The 19,812-nt window shown below is 43.4% G+C and overlaps 1 protein-coding gene and 1 long non-coding RNA gene across 5 annotated transcripts in view; one reads left to right on the forward strand and one right to left on the reverse strand.

Moving 5' to 3' along the window:
* The window catches only part of FGF12 (fibroblast growth factor 12), a 543,042-nt gene that overhangs the window by 249,250 nt on the left and 273,980 nt on the right, over window positions 1-19,812 (reverse strand). Inside the window, exon 1 of one of the 3 annotated variants that reach the window (XM_025425367.3) lies at window positions 1,205-2,196. The exons of the other annotated variants lie outside the window; for them this stretch is intronic. Within the exon in view, the coding sequence (XP_025281152.1) occupies window positions 1,205-1,403 (199 nt within the window). The 5' untranslated portion in view covers window positions 1,404-2,196. Of the gene's footprint in view, window positions 1-1,204; window positions 2,197-19,812 lie in introns of those variants that run through there. 3 annotated transcript variants of the gene reach the window in all.
* On the forward strand, window positions 892-17,629 carry LOC112645838 (uncharacterized). 2 transcript variants are annotated; one of them, XR_004812114.2, is made up of 5 exons: window positions 892-1,566; window positions 1,969-2,177; window positions 5,583-5,964; window positions 8,361-8,474; window positions 17,064-17,629. It is a non-coding gene; the product is annotated as an uncharacterized LOC112645838 (long non-coding RNA). The 2 variants fall into 2 exon arrangements; XR_003127283.3 differs by lacking the exon at window positions 17,064-17,629 and adding an exon at window positions 13,232-13,975 and having other exon boundaries at window positions 893-1,566.

The following is a 19,812-nucleotide window of genomic DNA, read 5'->3' on the forward strand; positions in this document are numbered from 1 at the left end:
TTTCCTAATGCTTTCCTCACCCCAATGACCCTAGCCCATGTTTCATTTCTGGAACCCAGGAGAACATTACAGTCAGAGTTGCAAAGATGCTAACCGAAACCAGTCAACTGATCACAGAGCAAGCTTTTTATCTAGGCCATATTTCCTTTCGGTTGACCACACCAAGGGTAAGGTATCTGCAAATTGCCAGTGATCCGGCAGGCCACACCCTGAGGATCAATGAAGCCTGGTGGAAGCACAAATCTGGGCAAGTCTGCTTTCATCCTCTCAAGCTGGCCTGGTTTGAGCTGGGAATAAGTACTTGGAAAGGTATCCACTTTCCACTTTGTAAATAAAGATCACACTGAGGACCAACCATGTGAGTTGAGGGACAAAGAAGAGAACTTCAGAAAGGCCTGAACAAGAAAATCTCTAGGAAATCTAAAGTTGTTGTTTTTTTTTTTTTTCACACTCCCTTAGGCCCAACTGCAGATACCATGTCTTTTCCTTAATGTCCCAAAAGAAAGTGCGAGTGTGCAAAGGATGGGAGCAATAGGGCAGAAAAGTTCATGACCAGAACCCTGGGAAACCAAGAGAGTGCTGGAGGAAGAGAACAGGAAAAAGAGGTCTGTGGACAAGGAAGTAAAGGGGCATGTGGGAAAGTGGGGAGGTGAGAACCCCCTGGAACCTCTGAAAGATGCACTATCAGGTGTTGCTGGAGGAAGAGTTAGAAAACGAAAAAAAAAAAAAAATCAGGCTCATCTGGTGTCTACTCAGTGTCAGTGTCCAGAACTATGCTAAATGTCAGGGGAGATAACGTTTGTTTATATTTGGGTCTTCAGCAGGCAGTATGCGCCATGGATGGATGGATGGATGGATGGATGGATGGATGGATGGATGGATGGACGGATGGACGGGAAATAGAGAAAGGGGTTAGGAAGGAGCCGGCCGCCGCCCTCAAGGATCCTACAGGCTTTATGGGACCAGGAGCATCTAGCCAGGTAGCCCTCACCCTAGTCAAGCCGAGGGTTCATCAAGATAATGAAGTGTTTTCCTGAATGTGGGACTAGAAGCTACCAACTGCCCGAGGGTGATTGAAAGAGAGACGTCCGGAAATGAGGGGAGAAGGGGGGCTCCCCCGGAATGGCCCCAGGGGGACCCCGGTTCCCTCGCGCGGGAGAGGGGCGTGAGCTCCGGGGAGCCCACCGCCCGGGCTGCTACTGACCTGGTCTCCGCCTCACCGGCCTCTTGCGGCCGCTGCAGAAGCGCACTTTGCTGAACACCCCGAGGACGTGCCTCTCGCACAGGGAGCGCCCGTCTTTGCTGGGGCTGGAGCGGCGCTTGGAGGCCGACACCCGGTCGCTGTTGGACTCCCTCGCCTGCCGCTTCTGGCGGATCAAGGAGCTGGCTATCGCCGCAGCCATAGCTGCTCGGCGCGGCCCCAGGCCCCGGCTCCCCTGCGCGCTCGGGTCCGCGCTCCGCCGGGGCGAGGGCAGGACCTCGGCGGCCTGGAGGGCCGGGGCAGGCGCGGGGAGGCAGTGCTAATGTTTGAGGAGCCTGCGGTGCCGAAAACCCGACGCCCACAAGGTTAGTCAGAGTCTGGGCAGTGGCGACAAAATGTGTGAAAATCCAGATGTAAACTTCCCCGACCGCTGGCAGCGGGGGCGGGGCGGTCCCAGGCCTTCCAGTTAACTAGACTCTTGCACCCCAAACTTGCACCCTCCCCCGGCGATCCGCGTCCAAGGGGCTGGGGGTGGGGGGGGGGGACTTTGGTCACACTGCGTTCAGAGTCCCAAGTGGAAGGGTCGGAAGGATGTCCAGAAACAACGAGCCGTGCCCCCGCTGGGGAGGCGCAAGCGCGGCAAGGTGTCCGAAGTGCATCCACACATACATACATAGAAAACCCGTTTGCAAAGCAGAGTCCGGGCCGAGGCGGGTAGCGTGCCCCCCGGTAGAAAATACTAAAAAGTGAATAAAACGTTCCTTTAGAAAACAAGCCACCAACCGCCAGCCAGAGAGAAGGAGAGGAAGGCAGCAATTTAACTCCCTGCGGCCCGCAGTTCTGGAGATTAGGAGGTCCGTCCCGGCTGGGTGAGGTCTACGGAATGCATCGCGCCGGCTGCGGTTCTCCAGGGCCCGGCCGCCGGAGTTCTGCAATTCCGAGAGGCGCGAAGTGGGAGCGGCGAGCCGGAGTCCGGGTAGGGGCGCGGGGCGCGGGGCGCGGGCGCGGGCGCGGGCGCGGGGCGCGGGCAGCTGTTTCCAGCTGCGGTGCGCGCACCTCCCCGCCGGCCGCGCTGCGAAGAGAGCGGGAGGCGAGGGGAGGGGGAGGGAAGGAGGGCCGGGGAAGGAGGGAGGGAAGGAGGGAAGGAGGGAGGGAGGGAGGGAGGGAGGGAGGGGTGGAGGGAGCGAGGGACCGACGGACCGAGGGAGGGAGAGCCTCGAGGGCCGAAGCACCCCTCGGGGAGAAGCCCGCGGGAGGCGAGCGAGCGCCGGGGATGCGCGGGGTCCCAAGAGCGGGCGCTCTCGCTCTTTCGGCTCGCTTTCTGGCACAAGACGGGCACAGTTGGTGATTATTTAGGGAATCCTAAATCTGGAATGACTCAGTAGTTTAAATAAGCCCCCTCAAAAGGCAGCGATGCCGAAGGTGTCCTCTCCAGCTCGGCGCCCACACGCCTTAACTGGAGCTCCCCGCCGTGGTCCGCCCGGGGCCGCCGCACCGAGCCGGTCTCCGCACAGGCTCCGAGGGAAGCGAGGGAACAGGGAAGGAGGGGGCGCCCTGGCGGGCTCGGGATCAGGTCATCGCCGCGCGGCCCGGACCCCCAGGCGCGCGCGCGGCCCGCGGGTGCGCAGCTGCAGGCGGCAGGTCAGCTGCGGCTCACCCGCCGCCCGCGAGGCCGACCCCCGGCTCCCGCGCAGCCCATCCCGGCCGAGGACGCCAGGGAGCGGCGCGCGGCGAACCCCCGGCGCGGCGGCTCGGGAGGGGCGGGGGCTGGCTGCGGGCGACGGCGGCTCCAGGCGGCTCCAGGCGGCTGCGGCTCCGGCTCCGGCTCCGGGCCGGGGCTGCCCACCGCGGTCCGGCGCCGGGAGCGCAGGCGGGGGCCCCCGAGGCCGTCCCGGGCGACGGCGGGGGCTGTGCCGCGCGCCCCCCGGGGCCGCCGCCAACTCGCCCAACTTGGCGCGCGGGTGGCCGCTCAGCGCCGCCGCCTCCCCAGGCCCCGGAGGGGGCGCTCAGGGCCGAGTCCCGTTCACGGGCAGGGGCTGGGGCGCCCCGGGCGTCCCCGCCGCCGCGCAGCCGGCTCGCTCCGCTGCAAACTCCAGGCGGGGACGGTGGCGGCGGACACCGAGGGGGGGGGAACGACAGCCGGCGGCCGCCGGGGCAGCTCTGGCGCGGCTCCCCTCCGCCCGAGGGCTGGGCAGCGCCCGGGGGGCCGGGCCGGGCCGGGCCGGGGGTCGGGCTCCCCGCGCGCAGGGGGGCGCGGCGCTCGGGTCCTCCTCCCTCCCAGGCGCCCTCGGCTCCCAGACTCTCTTCTCCTCCCCCCCGTCACCCCTCTCCCCCTTCTCCGTCTTCTGTCTCTCCCCTTCTCTCCTCTCTACGCAATCCTACGTGATTGAGGTTTGGATGAGAAATTCTCAGAGGCAGAGTGAAGGAACTGCAGCTCGGGTCTGTGGCGTCCCGTCCCTCCCCCAAGAGAAAACACAAGCACCGGCCGGTTAAAGGACCCCGAGTGCACAAAGAGGGGGGCTAGGAGGGGGGAGAAGCTGAGGGACAGCAGTCCACCCTCTCTCCCTGAAGCTGGCGCACGCAGAATTCTCGGTTTCGGAAGGAAGGCAGTGGACACTGGAGAAAGTAACAATGGCCTTTCGGGCCCTAATGTCGAGCCCCACCTTCAGCTCATTTTGTAACAGGATAAAGTGCTTCCGCATCCTTGAAACCCAGTTTTCTTGGTTCTATCCAGAAAGCTGCAAAGCAGGTTCTCTCTCCTTAAAATGAGGGATCTGAGTGAGCACCCCGCACAGAGAGGAGAATGCAGGAGGGGTGACGGGGTGACTGTGGGCAAGGGCAGTCAACAACGGGCCTTGGAGTGCAGTCCAGGTCTCCAGGATGCTTGTGATGGCAGATGTTACAGAAAACTCAGCAGAGAAGATGCTGTCACCCAAATTGAAATGCAGCATGAAAGGTTTTGGAAAGGTAAAGGAATAATCACCTTCCATTCCTGCTAGGGTCTGGACCTGGCTCTTCGTTGTATTTAAAAATCTCTCTTCAACTTGTCTTCAGATATCCCTAATCCTGCGCCTGGTCTCTCCACTAAGCATAAAGGGTAGTGCTAGAAGATTAAGTGGATGATTTCCAACAGAAACAAGTATATGTTCGAGACATCCGAATAGAGGGCAAGGACCGTGCAGGCCCAGGAAGCTACTGGATAGGGGACCCGGAGGAGAGGTCCCAGAACTCTCTGGATGTGGGCACAAACCTAGCAGAAATCCACTTAGGCAATGAGAAGGATTGAGGCCTCTGAGGCTGATTCCAGGGAGCACTGTGTCAAACAAGCCTAGGGTGTCTGGGGTCCTGTATATTTGGTGCTGCTGCTGGACATAACAGAAGCAGATGGAGGGTTTATGGGGTGGACACCTAGGAGGAGGATGGAATAAGCAAGGCTCCGCAGAGGAGTGAATCCCAATTGTCCACACGACACAATCCCCTTCGGCAGTGCAATGTGACTCAGTAAGGACAGTGAACTTGGGATTCTAACGATATAGAACAAGACAGGTAAAAAAGACAAACACAGGCACATACACACTCCTCCCAAAGTAAAGCTGAATACATTTTCAAAAATGCATCCCAATAGGGCAAGGAACCAATTGATAACATTGTCAATTAGGGAAGTGTTCACATTTCACAGATAAAATCATTTTCCTTCCTTGGCTACCAGAAGAAACTTGTCTCATTGTCGAGGAAGGCAGGCACAGACAGTACTGGCTGGCTTTGGGGGCCCCTGGCCTCTTGCAGCTCAACACCCCAAAAGGAAAAGGTCAGCTAAGGTGAGGAATACAGGGAAATGGGCAAGCGAGGGGTGTGTGGTGAGGCCCTGAGGAAATCATTGCTAAACTTGGAGTATCTTATCCTCAAAATGGGCATAATCATTCCCATCTACCTCAGAGAACTGAATATGTATGTGCAAGCATTTTGAAAACTGGAAAATGCCAAATGAGTGCAAGAGATGATGACTGTTTGTTTTTATTTTTTTTTTAAGAAAATGCATGATACTCTTCTGAGATGCTTTTTTTAAATGCAGATTCCCGATGGTTTCTCAGAACATGAAGCATAAGTCTCTGAGTAGTGGAGGCCAGGAATTTGAGTTTTTAACAAGTTTTTCATGTGTCAAAGCTTGAGAGTTTTATTCACACTCATACACACACACACACACACACACAAACACACACAATGTAGATAATACTAGGAGGAAGAAATTAACTCAGCCTCTCCAAATCTAGCACTTCCACAGAATTGTAATCCTGTGATTCCCACTCCCCCAAAAAGAAAAGCCTGGGAAGAGAATGTGTGTTATCTAATCTTTGCATGTGTTGGGTCTTTTTTTCTGCAGGTTTATGCAAAGAACATAGTTTGATGCAGAAGGAAACCAATGTGGTGGCACAAGATAGAAGAGGGTGATGGGGCAGGAGATGAAAAAGCAGACAACACTTGTTTGAAGTTCTCCTCTTGGTCTTGACATGCCAGCATCAAGTCAGGCGTTTAAGGAACAAAATAAAAACAACAAGTGGGAGCTTTCTGAGAGTGACACTATTCCTGTCTTTAGATCTCTATTAAAAGAATGTGGTGTTTTCCATTCGATTAGACAACAAAAACTACTCTTCTTCTTGCACCTCTGAAGATGTTGTGAGAGTGCTCCTTTGGCTGCTGAGCCCTGGAAGTCCTCCTCAGCATCCTTTACTTTATTTACTACATTTCCTCAATGAGAAGAAGAGGTAAGTCTCAGGACCTCTGAGAAGTTATCTAGGATCTCTGCACACAGCTGTTTAGTTTAGAAGCAAAGTAGCTTCTAAACTTTAAGTCAGCTTTTTGTTATCCAGAAATTCATAACCTGGGCCACCAAATGTCAGGAATCTTCCTCCACAGTTACACGGGCATTTCAGCATCTTCGCGTTTGGGCATCAGGAATGAGACCAAATCAGCCTACTGATGATTTAGGTAAAACAATTTTTAAAGGGCAATATCTCAGAGATAACAATACCTTGATGTTTATGATGCCTTTCTTTGACCAACTTGAAACTCTTACCTTCACAATTCTGAAGGCATCATGGTTGGAAGCAGTTTTAATTACTTTGGAGAAAGTTGTCAGATACACACTGAAAGGATACTTACGGAGTTGTGTTTCTATTTCTGACCTCGACTCAAGCAAATAAAGCATGGACAGTCTTAATCATGTCCATATTTTAAAAGCGAAAAACACAGAACGTTAAATAGTCTTTCCCTTACACACATGTCAAGCCTTCTAACTCCCACCATCAAATTCTTAGGGTCACTGTCACTTGAAACCTTGAATTGAAACCACAATCCACTTGAAACCTTGAATTGAGCACAGGGTACATACAAGGCTCTACTTTGGTTATCAAGGAGAACTCTATACACCCTCTACAATCTTCCTGCCCTCAATGAACTTACAGTACATGTCATCAGGAACTTACTTAACTCTTAAACACCCACTAGCTCTATGCTACTGGACTAGTTATCCAGTCTGTCTAAACCACATTTGCAAAACAGGTCAGCGATCACGACACCAGCAGTACCTATCTAACTGAGCTGTTGCAAGCCTCAAAGAAGATGTGATAATAACATAAAGTATTAGAATGAGCATGCTGTCATTAAAATATCCATTTAAGGGGATCCCTGGGTGGCTCAGCGGTTTAGCGCCTGCCTTCGGCCCAGGGCGTGGTCCTAGGGTCCCCAGATCCAGTCCCTCTTCCGGCTCACTGTGTGGAGCCTGCTTCTCCCTCTGCCTGTGTCTCTGCCCCTCTCTCTCTCTCCCTGCGTATCTCATGAATAAATAAAGAAAATTAAAAATATATATATCCATTTTAATCAAGTCCTGCCATAAAACCCAGACTTCCCAAAACAGGAAAACATACCTTGTGATTCATACATCATCATTCACTCCTGGACATGATGTATTTAATGAAGGCTGGATCTACTTGAAATGAATGATTAACCTTGACATTGTAATGGCAAACAAAATTTTCATTAGTGGAATATTGTCAATGTCCTTGCCCGTTAGGAACACAAAGGAGTGTAGTTCTGCTCATATATCATCCTTCTCTGAGATTAGGCCCCTGACTCAAAGCTTGGCGAACATGAGCTCATTGGGCTCTGACACAGCAAGCTTGACAGGCAGAAGAAGACCTTTTCTCCATGAATTTTATCTCATGCAGGAGTGGCAGTTCCTTTTATTTTTGCTTTTCTCTGCCAGATTGTCAGTGAAAATAGGTTGGCAAAAGCAATATAAACAATTAACTTTCTAATAATCTGTGAATTCCTTTACACAACACATTTCTTTGTGGATCTTTATCCAATAGTTCAATAACTGCATTTTTACATGTCATGTGTTTGGTTTTGATCATTTCTCAAAATAGGAAAGACAATAGATTTAATTCTCTCTGAAATACATCAGGGGTGGTGTCCTTATTGCCCAAGTAGAGAAATTATCAATGTTTCAAAAAATTTCTGTTTTGATAAGAAATATAAGGTACAACTGATGTGAGCCAATGCTAAGCACCCTGCAGCTCTAACTGCACTGTAATTATGAACACATTGAATCCTTATAACAACCCTATGAGGTAGGTTCTGTCATTATCCTCATTTTATAAATGAAGAAAGTGGGTCACAAAGAGGTTCAGTTGCTTAATCAAGGTCACCCACTTAAGAATTAGTAGAGTTCAGGTGTAACCCACAGAATTCATTTCCAGAGCGTCCCTTTTATTCTCTGTGTTACACTGTATGTCAATAAAAACATGCTATCATACACAATTATAATCATGCAATAAAACTAATAAAATAAGAAAGCAAATGTCACTTGCATTTATATAGTTTTCTACTGCTTAGAAATCATCTCCCCATGTATTATCTCAGTGAGACTCCCAACAACCTTGAGAAGAAAGTTAAAGGAACAATAGTAACCCAATTTTACTGACAAACTAAGACTCCAATAAGTGATGACATCCCCCAAGGTCACACAACAGATGAGTGAGGATCTAGGAGTTTAATCCAGGCCTTTTGATCTCAAGGTCTCTCACAACCTAAGATCACAGAGAAAAAATGGGAATGTTGAATGTCTTTTCATTCACTAACCTCTAGTACTCACTAACAGGGCTTCACATTTGGTAAACTGACCTTGAAGAGATCACTCAATATTGGAAGGGAAAGGACCCGAGTGTCCCAAATCTTCTGCAGCTTGTACTTCTCTCTGGGCTACAGAGCTAAGGTAAGGGGGCAACATTCCCACCTTTGGCCATGAGAGGATACCCTCTGATTCTGAGACTGTGTCCTCCTCTTTTGATCAGTAATTCAAGTTGAGCTTCATAAGAATACTATAGGGAAACTAAGTCAAAATAGGAATTAAATGGGTGCCTGGGTGGCTCAGTAGGTTAAGCATCTGCCTTCTGCTCAGGTCATAATCCCAGAGTCCTGGTATAGAGCCCCACATTGGGCTCCCAGCTCAGTGGGGAGTCTGCTTCTCCCTCTCCCTCTGCCCACCTCTCCACCTGCATGTGCTCTCTCTCTCTCATTCTCTGTCAAATAAATAAAATCCTTAAAAAAAAAAAAGGAATTAGAGAAATTTATAAGAGGACAAATTTCCATTTCTTCCATTCTTGTTCCTAAAAAAGTAGACATTAGTTTGGCTTGAACCTCATGGTTGGCACTTGGTTATTTTCCTTCCCAGCTGGATTGAGGACGTTAGAAAGTCTTTCTTCACTGACTCACTATCATTTTAGCCCCTTTCTAATTTCCACTGTCACTGATCCAGAGATACCTCTTCCTTCTAGAAGGGAAATGTAGCTGGAAGATCCTCATGAGATTATAAACCCATAAGGACAGGGAGATTACTGATTTTGTTTATTTTCTAACTCCAGTACCTAAAATAGCATTAAGTATGTAGCATGTGCTCAATAAATTCTTGAGTAAATTAATCAATGAAATTAATTAATTAACCCACTTATCTATCCATCTTAAAGTAAAAAATGAAGCATTTATTCTTACATCAAAAAACAAACTCAGCTAACTCAGGGGTAGTCTTAGTATCTCCAAGTTGATCATTTTGCTTTATCAAAACCCTTTAAAGTTGTCTGCCTAAATTCAATCCATCTGTTAAAATCTGATTGCCTGAGAGGGAACACTACCTAGATTTCTGCCCTTAGCAACACCAATCCCCAATATTTAGGTCTATAGTCTTAGTCTGATCTCTTTCTCTCAATCTCTCTTTCAACCTATCTGTCTCTCTGTCTCTCTCACTGTGTCTCTGTCTCTGTCTCTCTCTCTCTCTCACTGTGTGTCTCTCACTCACATACACATACACAATCACTTTCACATAAGAGAAGGAATATAACAATAAGGAAAAGAAACACCACAGACATCAGATAAAATAAGTAGTCAATTTTTAAACTCTCAGAATATGATCAAAATGACCTTAAAAGGTCTTGACAGTCCTAACATCCATGCTGTCAGCCATCTTTACTGAGCTTCTTTCTCTATGGACCATTCCTAGTTGCTCTCATTTCTAAATTTAGATCCCAAACTTTCAGGGACTAGATCTTGTTGAAATAGCAGTCTCTTACAGCACCCAGCACATGACTGACACTCAAACTGTACTATTAAAATTGTAACAAATTCATATTTTTGTCCACTGGGTGCTGTTAAAATAACACTGAAAGATCACACTGGTCCTGTGCTCATAGGTATTTGGTATTGAGTATGGCTCTATTGGAAATGACTGAAATACACAAACTGGTTAGGGAAAACTATCAAGGGATCAAATGGGAGTTTGGACAAGGTGACCAGTGAGGTCATTTCTAGTCCTAAGTTTCAGGAATTCTCTAAAAATGAATGAAAGCAGAAAGAATATGTAATTTAGAGTTAAATAATTTGTCCTTGCATAAAGTTACCTAGCCTACCTGAGCCTAAGTTTGTTTGCCTGTAAAATGACTGCTATATAGGATGTAGATTAATTAAAATAATATATTGAAAAAAGCACAAATTTTTAAAACAAAGAAAAATATGAATGAGTCAATGAATAAATGAGTGAGTAAATGGATGAGTTGATGAGTGGATAGATGAATGAAATATAGTACCTTTCATCTAAAAATATCTAAATTCACATTTTACGAGAAGCAAAATTGCTCAAAACCAAAGTAAAAAATATTTAGCAAGCTTCCTTTCAGAATAGTAGGGAAGCAAACAAGAAAATGTTTGAAAATTCTGGAGTACTAAATGAAAGTATTTAGTAAAATTCTCATTCACTTAAAAATATTTTTCACAAGAACACAGCAAGGGAGAAGAGATTCCATTCCTTCCTCCACATTTTGACAGCTCTTCTTCTCATCTCTATAAGAGGATAAGACAAGGAAATAGCCAGAGTTGGCCTTTAAAAGATAAGTAACTAGAAGCATTTACTATTTGCTGAGGACAAAAAATCAGGGAAAGAATGTTGACTTCATGCTAAAATAACTGGACATCACTATTTAAAACAATATTCTAAGTAAAATCAATTTGTGAAATTAGAAATAGAATTTGGAAGAGAGAATCATGACTTAAATTTTCTATTCCTATAAGGATCTAGTACTTTGACTAGAGCAGATACTCTGTAACTGTGTATATAGATTTGGTTTTAACTTGAAAATAATAAATGTTCAGGATGAGCAAGAATAGTCTCAAATTTTACCTTAAAGAAAACCTTAGGCAAACTTTTATTAATAGTGGTATCACCTTGAGTCTCTGATAGCATCATTTAAGTAGTAGCTATAATAAAAAAAGAAACAAATGTCTGATAACTATAGTAGAAAACACCCGGTCTTAATCTGGGAATGTGTTCCCCTTATCCCCTTTGTACATCTAGCACAGACATTGAACTACTGTTCTCTGATAATGCAACCTTGATAAACTCCTAGGGTAAACCAACACCATTCTCCTGGGGGAAAGATTATTCTCTAAAGTGAGTAGAAAGTCATAGTTTCAGGCATCAGATAAAAGAGACCTAGACCTGAAAAGTTACATTTAAAGTTCCAAAAAGGAGGCATGCCTTTCTTTCTTGTCCCTGAATTTTGAGCAATCCATTCAGACCTACAGTTGTTCTGACTGTCAGGGGAAGAGATGCTCTAGCAAGTAAAATCAGGCCAGAAACTGTACAGAAAAACAATCTCAAAGGCACTCCTAAGACACTGGTCTGGAGCTATGGACTCTGGGGAGTGAATCGTATCAAGTTATCTAGATGTTAGTTGCAATTTCTCTCCATGTTGTGATTTCCTCTGTTACACACTGGCCTTCAATATAGTCTTATATTAACCCCATTTTCATTTTAATCAAGCAATCATTGGGTTTTCCTTACAGAGTCCATATTAATTAGTTAGAACCATGCAAAAACATCAACTGAAAACTATGTTCAAAGTACAGGTTAAAAGTATCTGAAGAAAAGGAAGAAGAGGGTAGGAAAGACAAAGGAAACTAAAATTTATCAGGCAACCGCAATCGACCAGGGACAGTGCTGGGCACTCTACAAATTATTTTACTTAATCGTCATGACAGTCCTACAGGGCCAACATCATTTTCCACCTGTACAATGAGAAAACTGAAGGTGAGAAAGGTTAGTCAATTGTCTGAAGCATCGGTCCAGTCAAGAATTCAAATCTAGTTTGGCAGACTCCAAATCCAAGGCTCTCTTCATGCCTGTCTTTAGATGATGAATTAATATGAATTAATAAGGAGACCGTTTATATTCTTGAAGTGTTAAAAAAAAGTTAGGATTGCCATGGACTAAGGCCATTCAGAATCTCAGTCAGAGGCATCCAGACTAGTTGTTTCCTGATGATCATGGCCTCATTTGAAGTACTAGTTTAATAACTAGAGCCAAGGAAAGAAAAATTGAAAGAAGTGATGTCTATCTCCAAGTGTCTAAAGATGTTTTTCTTGGAAAAAGAAAGAGGTATCCTGTGTACCCAGAGGCAAACCTGGGTTCAGTTAAGCAGTTTTATACAAGAAAGTGCAGCTCAACAGTGAAATAGACGGTTTCACAAAAAGGGGAAGTGAGCTCCCCATCATCAGAGACATTCAAGTAAGAGCAATACCAGAGGAAGTATTGGAGGAGGGTTCCACGAGCTGAGATGCATATTCTATAAAATGGTTACAGTTAGCACTGCTGGGGTGGAAAATAAAACAGAATCACTGTAGGCTGAATCCAAGGCAATACTTGAAAAAAAAAATTTTTTTTTTAAGAAATTTAAAAGACAAGGGTGAATGAATGATCAAACTGATTCCTAGTGAAAACATGATGGTAAAATGGTACAAGATGTGAGATTCAAGGAGACCGTCAAGGAAGACATATCAAGATAACCATGTGATGAAAGCACACGGCTAACAGTTACCTTATATGGTGTATTAAGATGGCTTAGCTGATTAAAGGCGTTGCTCCTCAATGAACAGTTGAGCAGTTAAAGGATCATGTTCCGATGAGGTACAGTATTCTAGAGCAAGGAAAAGGAGACCTGAACCTATTAAAATATAAGTGAGAAAAGCTCCCCAGGAAAGGCCAGAGTCAAAAGCCTCCAAGGTGTTAGTTAAAAGTATAGTGGATTCTGTGGAGGACAGTCACAGAATTCCTTCTGGATTCCTGTGTAGAAAAGATCACACTTGAGATAAGAGATTTTAAAGTAACCAAAAGCTAACAGCTTAAAGGTGAACAGAGAACCAAAGGGAAATGATTTGCAGGGCAAAAGATATTATTAGGAACTCTATGAAGGTTCCCTGCATAGAAGGTCTTGTGTAGGTAAACTGTTAGGGTCATAATGGAAATATGAAAAGCAAATAGTTATCGGCCTCCAGTTGCAATTGTCTACTACAAGACCTACCATTTCTACTATCAGTAATCATAGAGAAATCTGGAGATTCAATTTATGGTAGAAAGAAGGACATATTTAAATCTATGTACACATTCACAGCTTTTAATATAGTATCTTTGATTTCATTTTTTAGAAAGAAAAAGGAGAATCACAACTCCGGAAAACTCAAAACCAATTTGAGAAAACTTAGTATAAACTGAGAAAAATTCTTACAAAATGATTTCTCAACTCAATGTTCCAAAACACAGGAAGGAAGATGGAATGACAGTAGAAGGTGGATCGACAGTTGTCATATTTGTGATGTCAGAGATTTGAAAAGCCAATCATCTTGTTGCCTGATGTGCAATTTTTAACTTATTATACACACGGTAATTGGAAAGTATAAGCACGTGTCCCACAGAGTGACATTTTTGAGAAGAAAATTGCGTGACCATAGAAAGGTCATTTAACCTCTATCAGTTTACTCCTCTATAAAATGAGAAATTTTAAAAAGAGTAACAGATGATCTTTACATTTTGAAGCCTCCAATGGAAGGTTACTTTTGGAAGGGTCTTGGAACCAGGAGTGACATTCAATTTTAGGGATTCTAAACAACAACAAAAAATAATATATAATCTAAACTGCCCAAATATTTTCAACGTGACCACTTACTTGAAAAAGAAAGGACACTAGTAACTGTAGCAAAGACTGTCATGAGAATAAATGACCCCAATTTCAACGTTACTCTCTAAAGCAGCTAAATTCTCCCAATTTTCGTTTAGACTTGATCCTCTATCGCTGAGTGGGTGGAGGTGGAGGAGGAATGAGAAATGATGAAGTGCTCTGTTACTCGTGAGGATGGCACAAAACAAAATAAAGCTATTCCCATCTAGTTGAACTTTGGAGGTTGCGTTTTCTTCTTCCTTTGTGCCATATCTAAATAGATCAGGAAATTTTAGATGACTCTTAATAAGCAGTTTTGTAATAATTCATATCAAAGAAAGAGATAATTCTACAATGAGGAGAGTCAACAGAAGCAATATGTTTTAATACGCTTACTCTTAGCTGGACTTGAAATCTCATTCTCATGCTATTTGCTCAATATGGAATCTTGGACAGATTATTCCTCTTCTCTATCTATTTTCCCATTCTGAGAATGAGATAAACCAAATGATCACTAAGATCCCTTCTCTCTCTAAAATTCTCTGGTTCTAATTATAATGCTCACCACATCACAAAAAGTCACAAAAAGCAGACTAGGATTCTCCCTTTGATCCTCCAAAGTAACTTTGGGGTGGTTAACTAAAATAAAAAGAAGGGTTGGTTATCCTTCATCCCTCAGGCCCATGACTAAGATGTCCTTAGTCCCCAGAAGAACGAAACCTGACAGGTTATCTTTTACCACAAAGCACTTCTCCATAACTCTGGATAAAGGCAATAATAATTAAAGTAAATACTTCTAGAGTACTAATTATTTACCAGAAACTGGTCTAAGTACAAGTGTCAATTATTTAATTTTCATAACAACCCTACTAAGTAGGCACTGCTATTATCAACAAGGAAACAGAGGAACAAAGAACTTAAGCAAGTTAGCTAAGTTATACTTCTAGGAAAGAGAATGGCCAGGATTTGAACACAGGACTTTGGGATCCAGCCTTTTACTAATAGATCAGTCACCTCCCAGTTGTGTTGCTGATGGTAGCAAGGAGAAGGAAGGGGTAGTGTGCTGGTGATGGTGCTAGTCGTTGCAGCTTTTCTCTATTGCTCTATATGAAAAGAAAAGAGGTACTTGGCAGGGTGGGAAAGCCTGATATGAAAAATGCTCTCAACTAGGAAAGGTTGGAAGTAGGCCCATACTTTCTCCTAAATAGCTAAAGATATGTATGAACTGAGAGATTAGATTGAGAACAAGCCATATCACATTTTACGATTTAAGTGTTTTTCAAGCATTTAATCCTCACAGTTATCCTGTGGGATTAGCATGATAGATATTATTATTATTCTACTATTACAGAACAAGACACTGAAAGAGGAGAAAATTCAATTAGTCAAGTTGATAGCTAATTAGTGAAGAAATCAGAACTTCAATCTGTTACCTTCCAAAGGGATGTCCTCTCCACTCTATCATGTTGGTTCTATTAACCCTTTCCAGCTCTCCCACGGAACTCCGATCCATGGTGCAAAGCTTCCTCTCTCTATTTTCCCTTGATTGCTCAATCTAGAAATTCACCAGAGAGGATGCTGGCGGGTCTGAGCTCATTCAGAATGTCTTACCATGATTTGTCATATGGCTGCCTTTGTGGGCAGAATGCTAACCATCCAATATCACATTGCTGTCCTGCAATCAGAAAATAATCCTCAGTACTGACATCTCCCTCCGTTTATAATCCTAGCTGAGCCCTGTAATAGCACAGCATCTCACTTCTACTTCCTTAAAAATTGTGAGCAAGACTTACTCTGCTTTTGAAGCTGAATCAGGCCTAAATGTGTGCTCCCTAATTTTCTTCTTTGTTAGAGAGCCCCCTGTTGCATAATCTGTGTAATTAAAATGTGTATGGCTTTGCTAACCAATTCTCCTAGAGCCGGTCAAATTGTGTAAGACTTAAAAAGAATTATACTGGCAGTATCCATAAAATGCCGACCTCTGATTTTCTTTTCAGGGTATTCAGTCTTAGGGAGCCACTGTATAAGTATGTATCTAAAAAAGCAACTTAACGCAGCATTAAGTCACTAAATTCTGGAGGTTTGCATTTTAATGCATAACTGCTGTTAGCGTATTGAGAGAGCCTGGGCAAACAGCTTAACCTTTTTGTTCCTTAGGACCATTTGGAAAATGAAAATAGTAGACTTTCATTATAAAGATTTATATAGAATCACTGAACATAAGAACTGGGATGGAAGGAACCCTAAGAATCATCCAGGTCAATACTCTCATTTAAAAGCTTATGAAATTGAAGACTGAGAAAGATGTAGCCATACCCTAGGTTACATAGCTACTGGTAGCTTAAACCAAAATACAGTTCAGGCTCTCGGATTCTAAGCTCAGTCGTCTCTCTGGTATCAAATATGATTTTTTACCTGAAGATATTATTTCAGGCTTTCTTTTAAAAGAAGACAAACAAAATTGAACACCAATAAAAAATAAATTTATAATAACAAAAATAATTTAAAAAAATAAAAGAAGACTAACAAGGGCACCTGCGTGGCTCAGTCACTTGGGCATTTGACTCTTGGTTTCAGCTCAGGTGGTGGTCTGGGGAGGCTCATGTCATGAGACTGAGCCCCACACCAGGCTCCACACTCAGCATGGAGTCTGTTTGAGATTCTTTCTCTGTTCTTTTCCTTCCCCTCCCTCCCCTCTCTGCTCACCACCTCTCCCCTACCCACTCACACAGTCTCTCAAGTAAATAAATAAAATCTTAAAAAAAAAAGAAGACAAACAAATAAAAAGGGAGATGTATAGCATGCTTACCACTCAATCCTCACAATCACTTAGCAAGTTATTTATTATTAATGTTATCATACACCTGATTTAAATAGGCATAAACAAGCTCAGTCTGCCTAGGGTATTGGCCAAGGTTAAATTCATGATTAATGATGGCATTTGCACACCACCTCTGATCTTGATTTGAAATTCTTTATTGCCATCTTTGGACCTTTCCTCACCCTCCCCCATTTAAGCTTACCTGTTAGGCAATATCAAATGATTTCTACAATCCTCATTAAAGAATGCTAACAGTATCCCCCAAATGCCCCCAACTAGCATATAAGGTAGGCATTTTCTTCTCTCTGTCTCACTGCCCACATCCCCTCATCCTCTTCATTCAACATCTATTTTCAAACAAAACAGGATTCTTTAGTACCACAGGAATTTCTCTTACTGGTTTATTGCATAGGATAAAAGACTCATAATTCTCTTTGTAACCGTACAAGTATCATCAAAATACAGAATTCTTTGTGATGCTAATGAGAATTTTCCTCACCAGGTAGTATTGCTTGCAAAACATCTGGTGCAACATGCCAAGAATACACGCGAGCTGAAAGGCGGGACACTAACCTTGCCTCAGGATCTTCTCTGCCAGGAAATTTCACGGCAGACTCGGCCTTTAATACACGTATTGCATACTGTAGCATCTGATAGCCACATGAATAACTTCCTTAATTAGTTCACCCTCGTGCTCTTTGGATTCAAAGATTAAATTAAATGCAAAACTTGCAAATCATTATTGGAGTATTCATTAGCCTGCAAGTCATCTTTAAAAACAACCATAGCTTGGGGAAAATTTGGCGAAGACATGAATTTGCCTACATCTTAAACATATGTAATTTGACTCACATATCAGGATCATCCGCAAATGGATGTATTTGTTCTCTGCAACTAGTCACCCCCAGTGTATCTGTCTGTGTATGTGTGTGTGTGTATACAATCTGTGTATATATAATTATATATATGTACTTATGTGTAACTTTTAATGCTAAGGTAAGAAGATTGGTGAAGTAATGAAATATGATCTGTTGCCAAGTCTCCTACTAAAGTATTGATTTTCCTTTCTTTCTGCATCTCTCTATACTTCTATTTTTACCTAGCTACACATTTTATCTATCCCTCCATCCCTCAGCCACTGGGCACTTACTAAAAGCCAAACTGCATAGCACATGAGGGTTATAGAGAAAATCAAACACTGTTTATTCCCTTGGAGAACTTACTGTCTAGTGGATAAGCCTGTCATTCTACATGATGACAGAATGATACACGTGCCACTGAGAGGCGGGCTCTATGCTGAGATGAACCCCACTCCCAACAGGAAGCGACCCTGCAAGGTTTCATCAGGGAGAATGATGGGAGAATGTCCCACTCAAGAATAACTGGGATGTGGCCTCCCAGGAAATGGGCTAAGGAAAGCCTTCCAAGCAGAAAAAAAAAAGAGAAAAGCACAAAGGTATCCAACATCGTGGTGAGGTCAGGCTGTGAAATCCGCTAGCACAGGGAACTGGTGTGTCTTGTTATATCTCACGTATCAAGCTCAGGATTAATAAAACTAAACTGATCAAACAAAACAATAGCTGAATGAACAGTATTTGAAGAGCGTTGATAGTTCGTTGGATTCAGAGAATCAGATATATGGAGACATACCTTAGAATCAGTTTCCGAGAACACCACGTATTGCTATGGAATTTGTGCTTTATCTTGAAAGCAGCAGAAAGCTATTAAACGTCTTTAAAAGTGGCTACAATATAATTTAACCAATAAAGTCGTGTACTATTGCATCTTTTAATAAAAGCAATTGGGATAAGTATGGTACAACGGAGTTAGCAGCAATCAGATTCAATCATTACATTAAAATTAAATTACATTAAACTAAAATTCAGTATGCAGAAATTATATGCGGATGGAAATGCCTTACTACTTTCTTACATGGATATATATAAATTAGCATAAAGAACATATGAGACGAATCTCTAACAGAGCAAGTTCTAAGGTGTTACACATATTCTCACCAACTCTTATATAGTTCCTCAACAAATGTTACTGAGAAGTTCTGGGTGGCCACATAACTAGAAAAACAGATATAAATGTGCACAGGCTTTCCCAAAGTCACATATGAAAAAGAGCACAGGACAAGTAGTGTAAGATCTGGATTTGGTACGGCTTCTATCATGAGCCTGCCCTAAGACCCCAGGCCTTTCCTCCCCTTTGTGGGCCCCAGTCATCTCAGCTATAAAAGGAAGGAGTAGACTGGTAACCTCCATAGTCTGCTTGGAAAATATTTTCTTCTGAGGAAAAGGAAATACATCTCCTTCTCTGTTTTTCTAAAATTGAACAAATGGAAGTGTAAGTTAAAAGGTGAGTCAGGAAGTTGGAAAGAGGCTGTGGTCTAAATGTGTGTGTCCTCTCAGAATTCCTATTTTGAAATCTAATGCCCAATGTGATGGTGTTTGGGGTGGGGACTTTGGATGTTGATTCTAAAAAAATGAAATAAATAAAAGACATCCCGGAGGGCCTCTAGTCCCTCCCTTCTGCTCTGTGAGTCATAGCTAGAAGGTAGCACTATGAAAAGGAAACCAGGTTCTCCCCAGACATCCAACGTGCTGGCACTCTGAGCTTCAACTTCCCAACCTCCAGAACTGTGAGAAGTAAATCGTTCTTGTTTATAAGCTACCCAGTTATACTCTATGGTACTCAATTATAGCAACACAAGTGGACTAAAGCAACTGAAAATATATTAGGCTTCAAATTTAGAAATCTTTATAGCTACTCAAACAGATATTTCATTTTACCCCAGAAATGACCCCATTTCAGACGGTGGTATAGTAATAGGCCTTGTTAACTTCCTAAATGATTTCAGAATTGTAGGAGATAAAAATGTGTAATACAAAGGAAAGATGGTAACACCCCAGTAACTATATTAAGAACTGGAGAGACAGTGTACACACTTACTTTTATCTTTAGCTTTATTTGAAAGAGAGACACTTACATAAGAAGTATTAGGATTCAAAAGAACCAAATGTCTTGGGAGTAGGGGAGCGTGTGACTTGTAATCAGAATCCCAATTTTAAATTTAAATTTTTAAAATAGTTATAGAACCTAAGGTTAATTATTTTTTGTTTGATAGTCACCTTAGAAATAAGAATAAAAATACTAATATTATTTTGAATAATAAGTGAGAAAACACGTTAATTACTTGGCATGGTCCATGCCACATAGTATGTATCAAGTAAATGGTAGCTGTTTTT

This window comes from Canis lupus, chromosome 34, assembly GCF_003254725.2.
Source record: "Canis lupus dingo isolate Sandy chromosome 34, ASM325472v2, whole genome shotgun sequence".
Classification (NCBI taxonomy): Eukaryota; Metazoa; Chordata; class Mammalia; order Carnivora; family Canidae; genus Canis; species Canis lupus.